Here is a 15710-nt window from a genome sequence, read left to right as displayed (position 1 = left end):
AGGGGCACAATAAGAGAAACCTCTGTGACCCGCAGACATTTTATTCACCCTAGGGACACAAAGTAGTCCTGCACCCCGAGAACACAGAGCCCGGGACGGAACGTAGGGAGGTGCTAATTCGTGAATAATTTCATAGGTTAATAGCAGAAATGTTATGTTTCGGACGCGGTCGGAGTACCGACCCAGCGTTTGAAGGACCAAGCATGGACCTCCCCAGAGGACCGTTCCATCAAACCCCGGGAAGAGGAGAAAAGAAAAAACACAACCCAAACTTAAGCTTGCAAACAAAAAAAAATGCTAACACCCCCCCCCCCGGGACGACATGTAGGGACCAACACCCCCCAGAGGACATCCCGCCAGCTCCAGGAGTAATAACCACAGCCGAGGTCTCTCTGGGACCCAAAGTCACCCACGGGGACTCCCAGCGCCTCCCAGAGGACCGTTCCATCAAACACCAGGAGACGCCCCCCCTCATGACTAACAGACCCAGCCCCGGCCATCCACGGCTAGATGGACCCACAGTCCTTTCCCCCACGGAGGACACCACAGTCACACCCTGAGGGCGGAAACCGGGGAAAAACAACAAAAAAAAAACATACAAACAAAATAACAACCCCAACCCCACCCCCTCAGCGCAGTGGAAACTGGAAGTACGTCCAGTGTCACCAACCACGACTATACCCCAAAAGTCAACCGGGAGGAGTGGAACAGCGGTAATGGCAGACGGCACAAAACGGCGCCACCCCTCCGACTTTTAAACCAGCCACTAGCTGCGGGTATATTCCACTGCCCCAAACCTCAGCTACGCCGATGGCATACGGCTCAAAGGCGCGCTGAAGCCGGAGGTGGAACAGGGAAGCAACAAAAAAAAAACCCTAAACCCCCCCACCCGGGTGCAGAGGTTACCTGGGAAACGCCCAGCATAACCGAACTGCACCACCCCAGCAACGCCAATGGCAAATGGCACAGAGGCGCGCCAAGGCTGGAGGTGGCAAAGGGAATTAAAAAAAAATACCCCAAACCCCCCCCCCCCCCTCTCGGGTGCAGAGGTTACCTGGGAAATGCCCAGCATAACCAAACTGCACCACTCCAGCAACGCCGACAATGTACGGCTCACATGGCTGGACCCAGAGGAGAAGAGAGGGCACAACAAAAACAAAAAAAAAAGAAAAAACAACCCCATTACCCCCCCCCCCCCCCCCCCCCATCACCCCCCAGAGGACCGTCCCATCAAACCCTGGGAGGTGAAACCAAAAGAAATAAAAAAGAAAGACTAACAGACTAACATAAAGTCACCTGGGTCAAACAATGCTCCAGACAGCCTGCATTTTCAACTCCACCAGACCACAGACAGTGCTTTGAAACCCACAAAAACAACAAATTAACCCCTGATAAAAACACCTCATACTAAAACAAGAAACAGATAATAGACCAATAAAAAAAACTACCATTGGCCTACATCGTCAAGTGCAAAGAATGGAAAAACATTGTTTTCCATCCTTTGAACCTGAATGGTACTGTGACTCTGTCACCAACAGAGGGAGCCAAAGTGCCAAAAAAGAAAATCCCCGTGGTGACAGAGTAAAAACCAATTCACACTGCTGTAAATAACAGCAGGTTATACTAAACAGCTTAACGTGCAAACTAAATACCACCGGGGCTGCTACAACAGGTGTCGGAGCCAGCTGCACGGGAGGAGACGGGGCTACAGCCGTAACAGCGGGGTGCGACGCGACCCAAGCCGTAAACTCCACCATGCGCGCACCAACGCGCACAACCCGGGCGGAGCGCACCTGCAACTGATCCCGGATCAGCTGCAACATCTGCTGCAGCCTTCCCGGCAAAAATACCGTCTCTGCTTCCGCTGGTCCATTGTTAAATGGCCAGAGACTACTGTTATGTTTCGGACGCGGTCGGACTACCGACCCAGCGTTTGAAGGACCAAGCATGAAATAAGCAGAGCACGGTTCAAAAGGATAACAGAATTTAATAAACATAACAGTGTAGTAGTGCAAAACAACTAAAACGTCCGCGGTCTGGTGAGGTGAAAACACGGCGCGCTCTCAGCAGCGCAAACGGTCCGGAGCCACAGCAGTTCGGACCCAGGGACCCCGCCGACAACCCCAGGTGGCTGCGACAAACCGAGTCTGTGAAGAAAGAAAACATGGTGAGTCCAACTCCACACAGAGAGACACAACTCTAAGGTGCACGCAATCAGCAAACACTTCCTGGCTTAAATCTATATATCAGCTTCTTACCCTGCAGGCACGGAACAACTCAGTTCAAATCTCCACTGCAGCAGAAGCTGATTAGACAATTAGCATAACGTGACAGCTCACTAACACAAGGTGTGAGGGACACCAAATCCACTGTCATTACTTCATAAAAGTCACCAAAACCAAATTACCTCAGGAAGTGTGCTGAAGAGCGTGAGACCTCACCCAATCCTCCTTCACAGACTGTGGCGTCAAACCTTGAGCGGTCTCTGCATCCGTGATGGTGAGATTGTTCTCCTGACGTCGATCTCACACGTCTGCTCACAAGGTCGAGTCTCTGGCAATCACACACTGTGCATTCAAGGTTTAAATGCAGCAATCTCTGATTATGACAAAATACACCACAGCTGTGAGTCCTGATGACCTGCACGTGATGATAAGCCTCAGGTGTTCAGGGTGAGGTCCTGATGCTCAGCCACTCAGTCCTGAATGCATACCACCTGGTGGGAGAAACAGAAAACAAAAACCAAACCAGCCAAACACCCCAGCCCACAACAAGAAACTTAAAATCTGCAGTAAACCAGAAAATAGAACACTGCAGTAGTCGAATCTTAAAGCAACAAATGCATGAATCAGGGTCTCAGCATCAGCCACAGACAGGAAGGGACGAATCTTCGCTATATTTTGCAGGTGGAAGAAAGCAGTCCTCGTAATATTTCTAATGTGGAGGTTAAAGGACAACGTAGGATCAAAAATTACCCCAAGGTTCCTCACTTTGTCAGTGTGATGTATGAAACACGAGCCTACGCTAAGCGTTAGCTGGTCATATTGATGCCGATGTCTCACTGGATCAAGAACCATCATTTCCGTCTTGTCTGAGTTCAAAAGTAGGAAATTACTAGACATCCAGCTTTTCACTGATGCAAGGCAAACCCCAAAGGATTTTATCTGCATGAGATTACTAGTAGTTATCGGCTTGCATAATTGAGTATCATCAGCACAGCAATGAAAGGTAATGCCAGAGTTCAGGAAGACACAAAAAGCCTGAATCTTTGCCTTCATCCAGGACCATCACAAACTCAGGCACTCTGATTCCTTACTCAGCTTCTTAAGTTCTGCAATTAGGGTATTCACAGATTCTGCAAAGATCACTACATTGTCAAAGTCAAGGTCAGTAAACATTTCCTTGCCAACAAAGGTCCTACGGTCCATCCAGAAAGTATTCACAGCACTTCACCTTTTCCACATTTTTTATGTTACAGCCTTACTCCAAAATGGAGTAAATTCATTTTCCCCTCAAAATTCTACTCACAACAACCCATAATGACAACGCAAAAATTTTTATTTTTTTTTTAATTTTTGAAAATTTATAAAAAAATTTAAAAAAACTCCCAAGAAATCACATGTACATAAGGCTCCATTAAAAAACAAAACAAAACCGTTTATCATCCTTAACATCAGAAAAAAAAGTGATGAGGGCAGGTGGATTTTTTTTTTCTTTTCTTTTCTTAGAAACAGAGAACAAACAATACAGTACAATTTTGAGGCTGGGAAATAAAACTTCTCCTTTAAGGGAAGTTTCACATTAGAACTATGACAAAACCAGCCTCACAGCTCTGCCATAGTATTTGATCAAAATCCACAAAAATATGTAATAATGCCATAAGTATCCTCCAAGCAGCCGGAACTACGGAGCACGAGTGCTTTTCGGCACTAAAGAGTCGCCATAGAAGAAGAAGCAAAGGAGGAAAAACTCACCTAGTAACCGTTGTACTTAGCATTCAAGCTACTGCCGTTGTCCAGCATACCTGCTGTAAATATTGCTCATGGTTGCCAGCTTCTTGGCTTTGATAGCAATCTGTATCACGATAAATGGCATCGTTCTCGCGTCTGGGGTTGTCAATAATGACAAGCAGTAAATTCCGGGACCGGTTCAGTAAACTTTGGCCGTGTTCGGCCAAAGCCCACTCGCCACCTAGTGGATATGCCGGTTCTTGCACCAGCTGTACCGCCGTCAATAAAAATTCACCAAAATAATAATAAAAAGACAAACAAAGAAATTGATGCAGGCCAATGTCGGCATGCAGGCAGGTATAACAAACTTTTTTTTTTTAAATGGGGCCAAAGTATTCACATCCAAATCAAATCAAATCAATTTTATTTATATACCGCCAAATCACAACAAACAGTCACCCCAAGACGCTTTATACTGTAAGGCAATCTATTGCTCAATACTTTGTTGATGCACCTTTGACAGAAATTACAACCTCAAGTCTTCTTGAATATGATGCCACAAGCTTGGTGCACCTATCTTTGGGCAGTTTTGTCCATTCCTCTTTGTAGCACCTCTCAAGCTCCGTCATGTTGGATGGGGAGCGTCGGTGCACAGACATTTTCAGATTTCTCCAGAGATGTTCAATCAGATTCAGGTCTGGGCTCTGGCTGGACCACTCAAGGACATTCACACAGTTGTCCTGAAGCCGCTCCTTTGATATCTTGCCTGTGTACTTAAGGTCATTGTCCTGCTGAAAAATGAACCATCGCCCCAGTCTGAGGTCAACAGCGCTCTTGAGCAGGTTTTCATCCAGGATGTCTCTGTACATTGCTGCATTCATCTTTCCCAGTTCCTGCTGCTGAAAAACATCCCCACAGCATGATGTTGCCACCACCACCTGTAGAGATGGTGCCTGGTTAACTCCAAATATGACACCTGGCATTCACACCAAAGAGTTCAATCATTGTCTTGTCAGACCAGAGAATTTTGTTTCTCACGGTCTGAGAGTCCTTCAGGTGCCTTTTGTCAAACTCCAGGTGGGCTGCCATGTGCCTTTTACTAAGGAGTGACTTCCGTCTGGCCACTCTACCATACAGGCCTGATTGGTGGATTGCTGCAGAGATGGTTGTCCTTCTGGAAGTTTCCTCTCTTTCCACAGAGGAATGCTGGAGCTCTGACAGAGTGACCATCGGGTTCTTGGTCACCTCGCTGACTAAGCCCTTGTCCCCCGATTGTTTCATTTTGACAGGCGGCCAGTTAGGAAGAGTCCTGGCGGATCTGAACTTCTTCCATTTACGGATGACGGAGGCCACTGTGCTCATTGGGACCTTCAAAGCTGCAGAAATGTTTCTGTACCCTTCCCCAGATTTGTGCGAGACAATCCTGTCTCAGATGTCTATAGACAATTTCTTTGACTTCATGCTTGGTTTGTGCTCTGATGTGCACTGTCAACTGTGGGACCTTATATGTAGACAGGTGTGTGTCTTTACAAATCATGTCCAATCAACTGAATTTACCACAGGTGGGCTCCAACTAAGCTGTAGAAACATCTCAAGGATGATCAGTGGAAACAGGATGCACCTGAGGTCAATTTTGAGCTTCATGGCAAAGACTGTGAATACTTATGTACATGTGATTTGTTATTTTTTATTTTTAATAAATTAGCAAAAAAAAAAACCTTTTTCCACATTGTTATTATGGGGTATCATGTGTAGAATTTTGAGAGAAATTTTTTTTTTATCCATTTTGGAATAAGGCTGTAACATAAAATGTTGAAAAAGTGAAGTACTGTGAATACTTTCTGGATGCACTGTAAGTCACCGGTTTCCACAACTGAATAGACCACTGGAAAAAATCAACATAGGCAGCAGAGAAGCACTGTCGATATTCACGCTTGTATTCTATGAACACTCACAGAGGTAGAAAATGCTGAGTAGCTGTTGATTAACTTCTTGGGTGTGAAATCAGACCGTTCCTATCACCCTTTCCTTTCCAGATTTGAACAAGAAGTCCTTTCTTCAAATCTGTAGGGATGGTACCTGTCTTCCAGATTGAAACACAGATTGTTTGCAATGCTAGAAAAAACAGCATCTCCATCTATCTGGAGGAGCTCAGCTCCAAAGCCACCAATCTCTGCAACTTTCACTGCAAATTTACAATTTGGTGACTCACAGTTGCCTCAAGTATCAGCCACAAGAACTATGGCACTGGAGATGTCTACCATCCTAGCAGAAGGATCAGCCTCATACAGCCGCTCAAAGTAACCGATCAAACGTAACAGTTCAGCACAGCCATGTTAGGACTGAACAGTCTTCCACCATAACTGCAGGGGGATGAGGTATTTGTTTGGAGGAAAAAAAGTGTTTTAATTCCTCTATAGGTAGGTCGAGGGTCACTAGACCAACAGACTGTGAATTACCTAATCAGATTCCTTCAACAAACCCCTCCCTCTCCACTCTCAAAGCAACCAATTTCTCAGATTCTCTGGATATTTTGTATGCACTCATATATGAAACACCTCCTGTCATGACCACTGGAGACTCCAATGCAATCCTCAGCAAATTTCAAGGTGGGGCTATTGTTGTGTACAAGACTGCAAGTCCTCCAGCCAGATTAGCCAGAAATTTGACCAGATTTACTTGGGCACTAAGCAGGTAATAGTGTGCAAAACTTCAACTGCATCCTCTACAGTTAAAACAAAATGTATAAAACAGGTTCTTATCAACCATGTCAAGTCCGGGAACATGCGTTTGTGTCGCATGTCACTACATTTACCATACCACGGAGATCAACCACCCAGGCAGACAACCAATCGATTTCCACCTCTTGAAAGTAATCATCCATGGCAGCTTGGTGAAGGGTGTGTATCCCCTTAGGCTTCTCCAGCCACTGTGGTCCTCAACAGTGAGGCACCTACATACATAGAGAAATGTGCCACATGGCCATTGTTGAGCCACGTTGCATTATTTTCAAATCAAAACATTTTTTTTAATTTTTTTTTTTAAGAAATAATGTTTTAGTCTTAAAAATATATATATATATATATTTCAAAAATATGTATTGAAAAGGGGAACTAATCATGTCTGGGACCATACAGTACTACTTTGGAAAGGAGCTGCAACACTAACCCAGATCATCTTGGAACATACCTTCATGAAACAGAATGAAGCATAAAGCTCATTTCTGCTTCATTTCTCCACCCCAGCCGCCTCAACAAAAATCAAATCATCATTTGTATTAACTCATAATTCACATAACTTTGATTTAAATCATATAATGTCACAAGCAGCGACGACTTGAAACGTAACTTGGAACTTGAGTAACAAGACTCGTTACTTCAAAACAGTAACTGCAAGTTGTGAACTACAATAAATACAGTCCCAGTCAAAACTTTGTACAGAATTTATTTTAAATATAATATTAATGAAACAAATGACAACCATTCATGTAAGGAAGCATGAGCAAAGCATCATTACCTGTTTGCGTGCCTGGCTGAGACCATGTAGGCGCTGCTGAAGTTCACAACGGTAGTTCTGAGCTGCCTCGATACTTTCCTTTGCCTCCTGCAGCAGCATGTCCACCTCCACAGACATCTTCCTGCCTCCTGACACACACAAAAGAGGTGGCCACAGAATTAGTCTGCTTAATGGTGTTGTATGTTTTTGTATAAAAGCACTAGCAAAGTAGTTTTTTGTTGTTTTTTTGCTCCTGAGACAACCTGTCTAAATACATCCAAATTAGTTCATAAAAGAAAGATTTTCCTAAAATAAGGTGTGAAGTTTCAACAATAGGTTGCCAGAAGGAAAAAGGTAGACTAGAGCTTAAATGTGATCCATTCATCAGGTGTCCAGCTACAGTGGTATGTAAAAGTTTGGGCACCCCGATGATTTCCATGATTTTCCTTTATAAATCAGTGGTTGTTTGGATCAGTAATTTCAGTTAAATATTTCATATAACAGACGAACACTCTGATATTTGAGAAGTGAAATTAAGTTTCTAGTATTTACAGAAAGTGTGCAATAACTATTTAAACACAATTAGGCAGGTGCATAAATTTGGGCACCCTTGTTATTTTACTGATTTTAATACATTTAGCACTAATTATAGGAAGACAAAATTGGTTTGGTAAGCTCATTGACCCTTGACCTCCTTACACAGATGAATCCAATCATGAGAAAGGGTATTTAAGGTGGCCATTTGCAAGTGTTTCCCCTCTTTGCATCTCTTCTAATGAGTGGAAACATGGGAGCCTCTAAACAACTCTCAAAGGACCTGAAAACAAAGATTGTTCAACATCATGGTTTAGGGGAAGGATAAAAAGCTATCTCAGAGATTTCAGCTGTCACTTTCCACTGTGAGGAACATAGAGAGGAAATGGAAGACAACAGGCACAGTACTCGTTAAGGCCTGAAGTGGCAGGCCAAGAAAGAAAACTGAGATCTGCCTTGACCTGCGCAGCATCAACACTCTGCTGTTTGTGTTTCACCTGATGCTGAAACTCAAACCCAGGCTCAGTAATCAGGGACAGTAAGGCTTCTGCTGGCCTCTACATCTCCCTTAAGGTAAATACGTTGTGCCCCAAGAACTCTTAACAGAACAGGACTGACCTTATTACTGTGCAGGTCTTGACAAGCCTCAGAGCTTTTCAGATTGTTCATTGCCTCCCATCCGGTGCGAGAGCTAAGAAAGCAGCTAAAAATGCTACCGTTATGTTATCTTATGGCCCGGTCACACAATACTTAATGAAGGGCAACGAAGCCCAAATGAAACAAGAAATCTGGACTTTTGTTGCAGTGGCAGCTCCAGAGATTTTTTTCTGCAGGTGCTATGGGGGAGCTTGGCATTTTTATGAGGGTGCTATAGGCTCATGTGTCATGACGGCTCTCTGCTACACCTCTGCCACATTCACGGGCATGCGTACACATAGCCACATTCTGATCTGCGACAGTCATTAATGACATACAAACCACCAAAATCACACACACAAACCTAGGTTACTGTTCAATACACATATTCACAGACCTCCACGTGTAGCCTATAGCCTCAGGAGAAAAAAAATGCCAACAGCAGGCAGAGAGAAAATTTTTCCCCTACCATTGATGTCTTCATAACAGCACAATGCACCTGTTGTTGTGATTAAGAGCAAAAGCATCAATGAGTTGGTTCCTGTCCAGAGGCCGTGTTCTTTGAGGGGCAATTCCAATTGAAACTACACTCACTGCAGTACGACGTTATCATTGATGCTGAAAAACTCTTCCATGCCTTTGTCTCCTCTAGGCTTGACTACTGTAACTCCCTGCTCTTTGGGATCTCTGGAAAAAAGGAAAAAAAAAAAAAAAAAAACTTTCAAAGGCTCCAATACATTCAAAACATTTCAGCTAGAATTCTGATGAGAGTATGTAAACAGGAGCACATTACACCTATACTCCATAACCTTCACTGGCTCCCCATCACCTACAGAATCCATTTTATGATTGCTCTCATCACCCACCAATGCATCCATGGCAATGCCCCCACATACCTCAACAACCTCCTCACTCCACATACATCCTCCCATTTCCTCTGTTCATACAACACTAATCTTCTCCATCCCACTGGCACCAAACTTCACACCATGGGAAACAGGGTCTTCTGTTCAGCTGCCCCTCATATTTGGAACTCCCTCCCTGACCATCTGAGGGCTTCCACAAACTCTGGAAGCTTAAAAAAAAAAGCCTCTAGACAGGCCTTTCACAGGTCTCTAATTTTAATCTGTTGCATCTTCGTCATTTTATTCTATTTTGATTTTATTACATACCAGTGACTGTTTTATCTTAAGATTTTATGTTTTTATTCTCTTGTTTCTCGGTTTTATTTTTTTCCCTGTAGCACTTTGAGATTTTTTATTTATGAAAGGTACATTATAAATAAAACTTATAACATAAACTTATTATGACACTGTTGAATGTGATGTCATTGAATGTCACGTTACACTCATTTTGTGTAAAACAATCAGTTCTGTTGATGAATGTTTATTTTCTTTTATAATATTAATCTAAGCACATAAATCTGAAAATGCCAGAAGTGTCTTACTGTGGAAAACTGAAAGGATGATGTCATCGTCCTGCCTCTGTAACATGTTGTTAACAGTGTCATGTAACAGTCTAATTTAGCATATTAATTTTTTTTCTTTTTGTTGGTGGGACAAACTGCTGGCGTCTCCAGCTCAGGCTGAGAAACTCACCCAGAGCAGACAGACACCGAGGGACTTCTTTAAAAATGCTTAAAAAAAAATCCTTTAACAAGTAATTTCCGTCACAAGTTAACGCATTTCCAGACGTTATCTTCCAAAACAAAGGTGTCATGTACACAACAGTTTTCATCTGTGATGATGAATTCTGGCAACAGGTCAGATTAAAAGACTATTTAATTCGTGAGGCGGCTTCTAAAGTGTTAGCTTCCATTGCTACATTAGCCCCACGTCGTCTTTTCCATTTTTTGTAGAAGCGGTACTGCGCAACATACAGGCCTGGCATATGTACTACAGCATTTTCACACAGTTTCACTGGATCTGTGAGAACGGAGACATTTATTGAATGGAACACTTTTTGAAAATGACAAAGAAAAAGATGGTATTGCAGAAGTTCAGTTTCAGTGTAGACAAGGCCTTAAAAACATGGGATGCTCAGCTTCGTTCCTGCAGCTGGCACTTCATCAGAGTCTTTAAACTGTTGAAAATTTTGAACGAATGCCACGACAACCTCAATTCATCCATATTTCATTTTACTCTCATTCTTGATTTTTTTTTTTTAATCGTTTGCTTAGTTTTTGTAATGGCAGCGTTTAGTTTGACTTCGTTCGACCAGCTGAATGTTTTCACACAGTACAGAAGCCATTTCTGAGCACTGCAGCTGTTGCGTTCATGTACCAGCGGAAATTACAGGGCAAACTCAGCCTGTTTGCTTGGATTTGTTGTTTATCTGGGTGGGGGGTTAGCTTCAATGGGCTCAGGCACCTTATATAGGCCAGAATTAATCTTTTGTGTGGACACAATTAATTATTCTGCCACAAGCAACTGCTGAATTTGAAACAACAAAAAAGTTGTGTAATTTCTGACGGTACTTGAATGCCGCGGCAGTAGCAGCTCCTGTGTGCACTTATTATTTTTTATTAAATATAACAATATGAGTGTAGGAATGACAATCCAACCCTTATGTACATGTGGCAACAGGTAGATGATTCAAATGATTATATAAAGAGCTGTTCTGGAAGGCAGAATTCACGCTGTGGATCAGTGATCAGCTGGTGGAAATAACCGCACGGGGAGCAGGGTTCTCCCAGACAATGGAACAACGGCGCCACGCCGTCATCTAGCGCCGCTACAGTGTAGTGTCATCTCATGATGTTTTAGCGGGAGACTTGGTGGGAATCTAACGGCAAGCAAACCCGCTTTTGCAGGAAATTTCATATAAACTTCTTTATTTTATCCTGTTTACATCCAGATGACACAAACCATGACAAAACAAGCCTTACACCAAGCCAGATCTCTGCATTTTTTGTTTCGTCTTGGTGGGGAGCACGGTAATCACCAGGCCGTCTGGGGAGGACGCACGCCGGCGCCGAGTGTCACGGAGGCAGGTGTACAGCCGACTCGAGCAACGCTTTCTGTTGCGGGATCGATCAGAGGCAGAGAATGATATTGCAGCTTCTGTGACAGTGAAAAAGGAGGCTTTATGAAGAAAACTGCAGAACGGAATTCGAAATTATTCAGGTACCGAGACACACTTTGAGATTTTGGTGCTGGATAGCTGCGTGCATTATTTCCATTCTTCTATGTTTTAAAGGACATGTCGCACTGAAATCAGAACATTTCCGACAGCGTTTCCAACAGGAAACAGCGCACTTGAATACTGCCAATGTTAAAAACAGAACCACAGATTAATTACAAAGTTTATATAAGTGTGATGTGTTATGATGACTTGTTTTTTAGTTATAACTGTTCATTTTGATGCAGTCACGGTAAAAGCATCCGCTTTCCCCTGTGCAAAAATTTAGTGCGCGTGCACATTGCACGAGTGCGGTGCACGCTGCTCCATTACAGAACAGTCTCACGTCAAGACAGACACTCAAAAGTAAAATAAAAATAAAGCCTACCAGCTCCACTGAGAAGAAGAAGAAGAAAAAACCCTGAACAGTCATCCACTTGTGACTTCTAAAGTCCGCTCCACCAAAGGAGTCCTCATGCACAGATCAGCCAGCTGGTGTTGTGGAGCTCCTCACAAAGTTCTCTCACTGTCAGATAAAAAGTCCATTATCTCCTGAAAATAACCTATTCTTTTTCCCCAATGTAAAAAAAATCCATCTGCGTGTCCAGCCTGTACAAAGCAGTGTCATGAAGACACTCCGCGTGCACCCTCACGGCGGGACTAAAATAGTGTCCAGCGACACAAACGGCAGCGTCACCACGTTAGAATCCGAATTCCGACAGACTCTGAAAATATTAAGAGATTTGGGGTGAAGTGTGTCGCCTCCTGTCTCTCTGTACAGCCTCTGTAAATCTGAACCTTTACTTTCGAAGGAAAACTCAAAAGCTTCGTTATCGGACGAAGCAGTGCTCATTTCTTCACTGTGTCAGCCTGATGTTTCTGCTTTTCCTAAAATGTGCATCACACGCTGAGAAATGCCAACAGATGCAGAGTAAAATGCAGAGTAAGAAGACGTTATCCAGAAATGCACCTGCTGACACGGGGAGGAAAGCTGGACCTTTTGTTTTTCTATTTTTATTTTATTTTTTGACAATATAGAGAAGTGTCAAAATCTGAATCACAAGGACAAGGTGAGATTTTCACACTCTGAAGTGAATGACCCCAGCCCGGTGATACTGTGACTTGGGAATTCAAACTTTTCAAACTGAACACTATGCAGGGGAAAAGTGGGAAAAAAGTCTGGAATATCCCACATTTGAAATAGTCTTTCTATACATTATTTTTTCTTTCAAAAAAGTTTACTGCACATTTGTTACATACAGTGTGTAAACAAAACACAAACATTTTAGATACATTTAACTAATCAACAATTCAGCACAGAATCAAACCAGAAACAGTACTAAAAGACTCATTTTTGTCTTTGGGCTTCAGAACACAAGGTCGAAGTGGACACAGAGTGGAAGCGTTGTACGCGGTGATAGTTCCCAACAGCACCGCTATACTAAAAATTTCTGGGGAGAACCCTGGGGAGTCAATGCATGTGCACACGGACTGATCAATTTACTGCTCTGATATATTCAATCAACTTTACACTTCTATTTATTCCCCCTTTTGACAGTTTTCTGTTATAAATCAACATATGTGGCTTACTAATGTAATACAGTGATACAACAGTGACCGCAGCACACCAGAGGGTTTTTTTGTAATTTTTTTTTTTTTTTAATTGGAGCAAGATGTAGCGCGCAGCATGTCATCAGTCTGAACCAGACAGAGTGGGTTCTGATGATGAAGGAGATGATCCCTGTTTTGTTCTGGATGAGGAACCAGAGCAGGTGGTCCACCGACGTGCACACAGATCTCCACAGCTTCTGTTTGCAGTTTCTCCAGAACTCAGGCGCTATGAGCTCCATCCCAGCGCCGAGTCCTGGAACTCAGAGATGCAGACACACACTGCTCCAGCTGTGGCTCCAGGCGCATTTTGATTAAAGCATCCAGATCAACTTTAGCTTTGGTTTAGTTTTGTTCATCTTTCATCCCTTTTGTGCTCTTGGTTCACAGGCTGTTCGTTGATAAAGCTTGTTCGTCCACCTTTTCTCAACGAACTGTGGCTTTCTTACTTTTTCCTTTCGTTCAGGAATCATCGTATGCTGTGTGACCGGGCCATTGGGTCACTTCTTCATGTTGTCCTCCCACCTCTCTATATTTGTAGACAGTGGGATTGTAATGTTGTCTCGTTTGAACTGCAACAGCTGTTTACATCTCTAACCCTCGTAGAAAGTGGATTAGCATGAACAGTTAACATGTAAACAAACGCCGGTCCTGGTTCTTACTGGAAGTCTCGCCCATAATTCACGCAAAGCCTCATGGGGGCTCGGTATAAGGTGGATATGCGGGAGCATTTAATGAGACAGAAAGGTGATAGGATATATGATACACAATTCACATCTGATGCATGCAGAAATGGAGTATAAATCTATATAGCAGTTATGGCCAGCAGGAAATAGAGTCAGCTATGATCTGACTTCACCAAGACTCTGCAAGGACCCCCAAATTTAATATACATGTTAACAACAGTATAAGAAAACAAGTATCATATCTTTACTGATTGTTTTTTCTTTATTTATCTGCCAAAGTACTCAAGCCAACTGAACACTACGATACAAAATACTGCACATGAGTGTGCCTTGTTTTTGCCCTTTTGATATTATGGTACAAGATGATACCAAACACTGATCGAATGCTGCACCTTATTCATAGGCTCTGGATAAATGAATGAGTCCGTCCCCTCCTGTTTGTTAACAGACAACTGGAGGGGAAAAAGAATGCTGGCATCCTGTGTGCCTCCAACTAAAGAAGGCATATAATTAACACAATCTGATAGAAATCTGGTCAACTTTGATACACAAATCATAATAGCAACATTTCCTTGTTGATGCAATAGCCCATAAACCTGCCTGCCACCTGCTGAACACTGATGGCTGCTCTATATTTACTGAGTCTACAGCCGTGGCTGCTGGCTCACTCACACATTGTTCTCTGTGATCTCTGTAGACAAGTTTCATTACCTTCCAAACTGCACATTTTGAAGGACAAAATTGAAAATGTGCATAACGGAAACATGCACTTTTGGGAAAAGAAACAAACAAATACTGCAAAAAGGTGCTTCCTAAAGAAATTTCAAAAACATTGCATTTCATTATTACAAAGCACATAGCATTCAAAACTACACAGGCCCAGTTTCATAAGGCAGTCTAATCTTGTTTAGTCGAATAAACTCACTGAGTTGATTAATTTTTTTTTACGTTAAGTCATTGCACAAAGCGCTTAGTGGGCTAAAATGTGGCATTACCTGACTACAGTTTTTATACTAGAGCAGAGGAGGCTAATCTTATTTTATTCTAAAAAAAATTCAGTGTCTTACCTCAGAAAATGGTGATTATCATGTAAAACCATTTAATGGAACACTCAAGAGCACCCCTATGTCACTCGTATTCCGCTAAAAGGAGAGCTTCCTCCGTTTTTGGTTGTAGCAGACAAATGTCATGTGATGTGTTTGTGACAGGGGTGCACCGATACCACTTATTTCCAGACTGAGTACAAGTACGAGTACATACATTTTGGTACTCATTGATACCAAGTACCGATACAAATATTTAATGATAACATTTTACAGTTTTATGATGACTTTGGTCATGTGTCTGAGGGGAACGAGCTGCAGTACCGGTCGGTCATCACAGACTTCATGGACTGGTGTGAACGCAACCACTTGTGTCTCAACACCAGTAAGACGAAGGAGATGGTGATCGACGTCAGGATGAAATCACCACCTCACCCACCGGTGAACATCCAGGGGGAGGACATAGAGACTGTGGACAGTTTCAAATACCTGGGTGTTCACCTAAACAGCAAACTGGACTGGACTCACAACACTGACGCCCTGTACAAAAAAGGCCAGAGTCGCCTCCACCTCCTGAGGAGACTGAGATCCTTTGGAGTGAGCAGGCCTCTGCTTAACACCTTCTATGACTCTGTTGT

General features: G+C 43.0%; 1 protein-coding gene across 3 annotated transcripts in view; it reads right to left on the bottom strand.

Moving 5' to 3' along the window:
• The window catches only part of crlf3 (cytokine receptor-like factor 3), a 120290-nt gene that overhangs the window by 62967 nt on the left and 41613 nt on the right, over positions 1 to 15710 (bottom strand). For 2 of the 3 annotated variants that reach the window (XM_034190783.1, XM_034190785.1), the window contains exon 2: positions 7467 to 7594. In XM_034190783.1, the coding sequence (XP_034046674.1) occupies positions 7467 to 7583 (117 nt within the window). In that variant the 5' untranslated portion in view covers positions 7584 to 7594. Of the gene's footprint in view, positions 1 to 7466; positions 7595 to 7708; positions 7720 to 15710 lie in introns of those variants that run through there. The other variant, XM_034190784.1, reaches the window with a different exon arrangement.

Source organism: Thalassophryne amazonica, chromosome 16 (genome assembly GCF_902500255.1).
Source record: "Thalassophryne amazonica chromosome 16, fThaAma1.1, whole genome shotgun sequence".
Taxonomy (NCBI): Eukaryota; Metazoa; Chordata; class Actinopteri; order Batrachoidiformes; family Batrachoididae; genus Thalassophryne; species Thalassophryne amazonica.
Note: the sequence above shows the minus strand (reverse complement) of the source record. Positions and strands in the feature narration are given on the sequence as shown.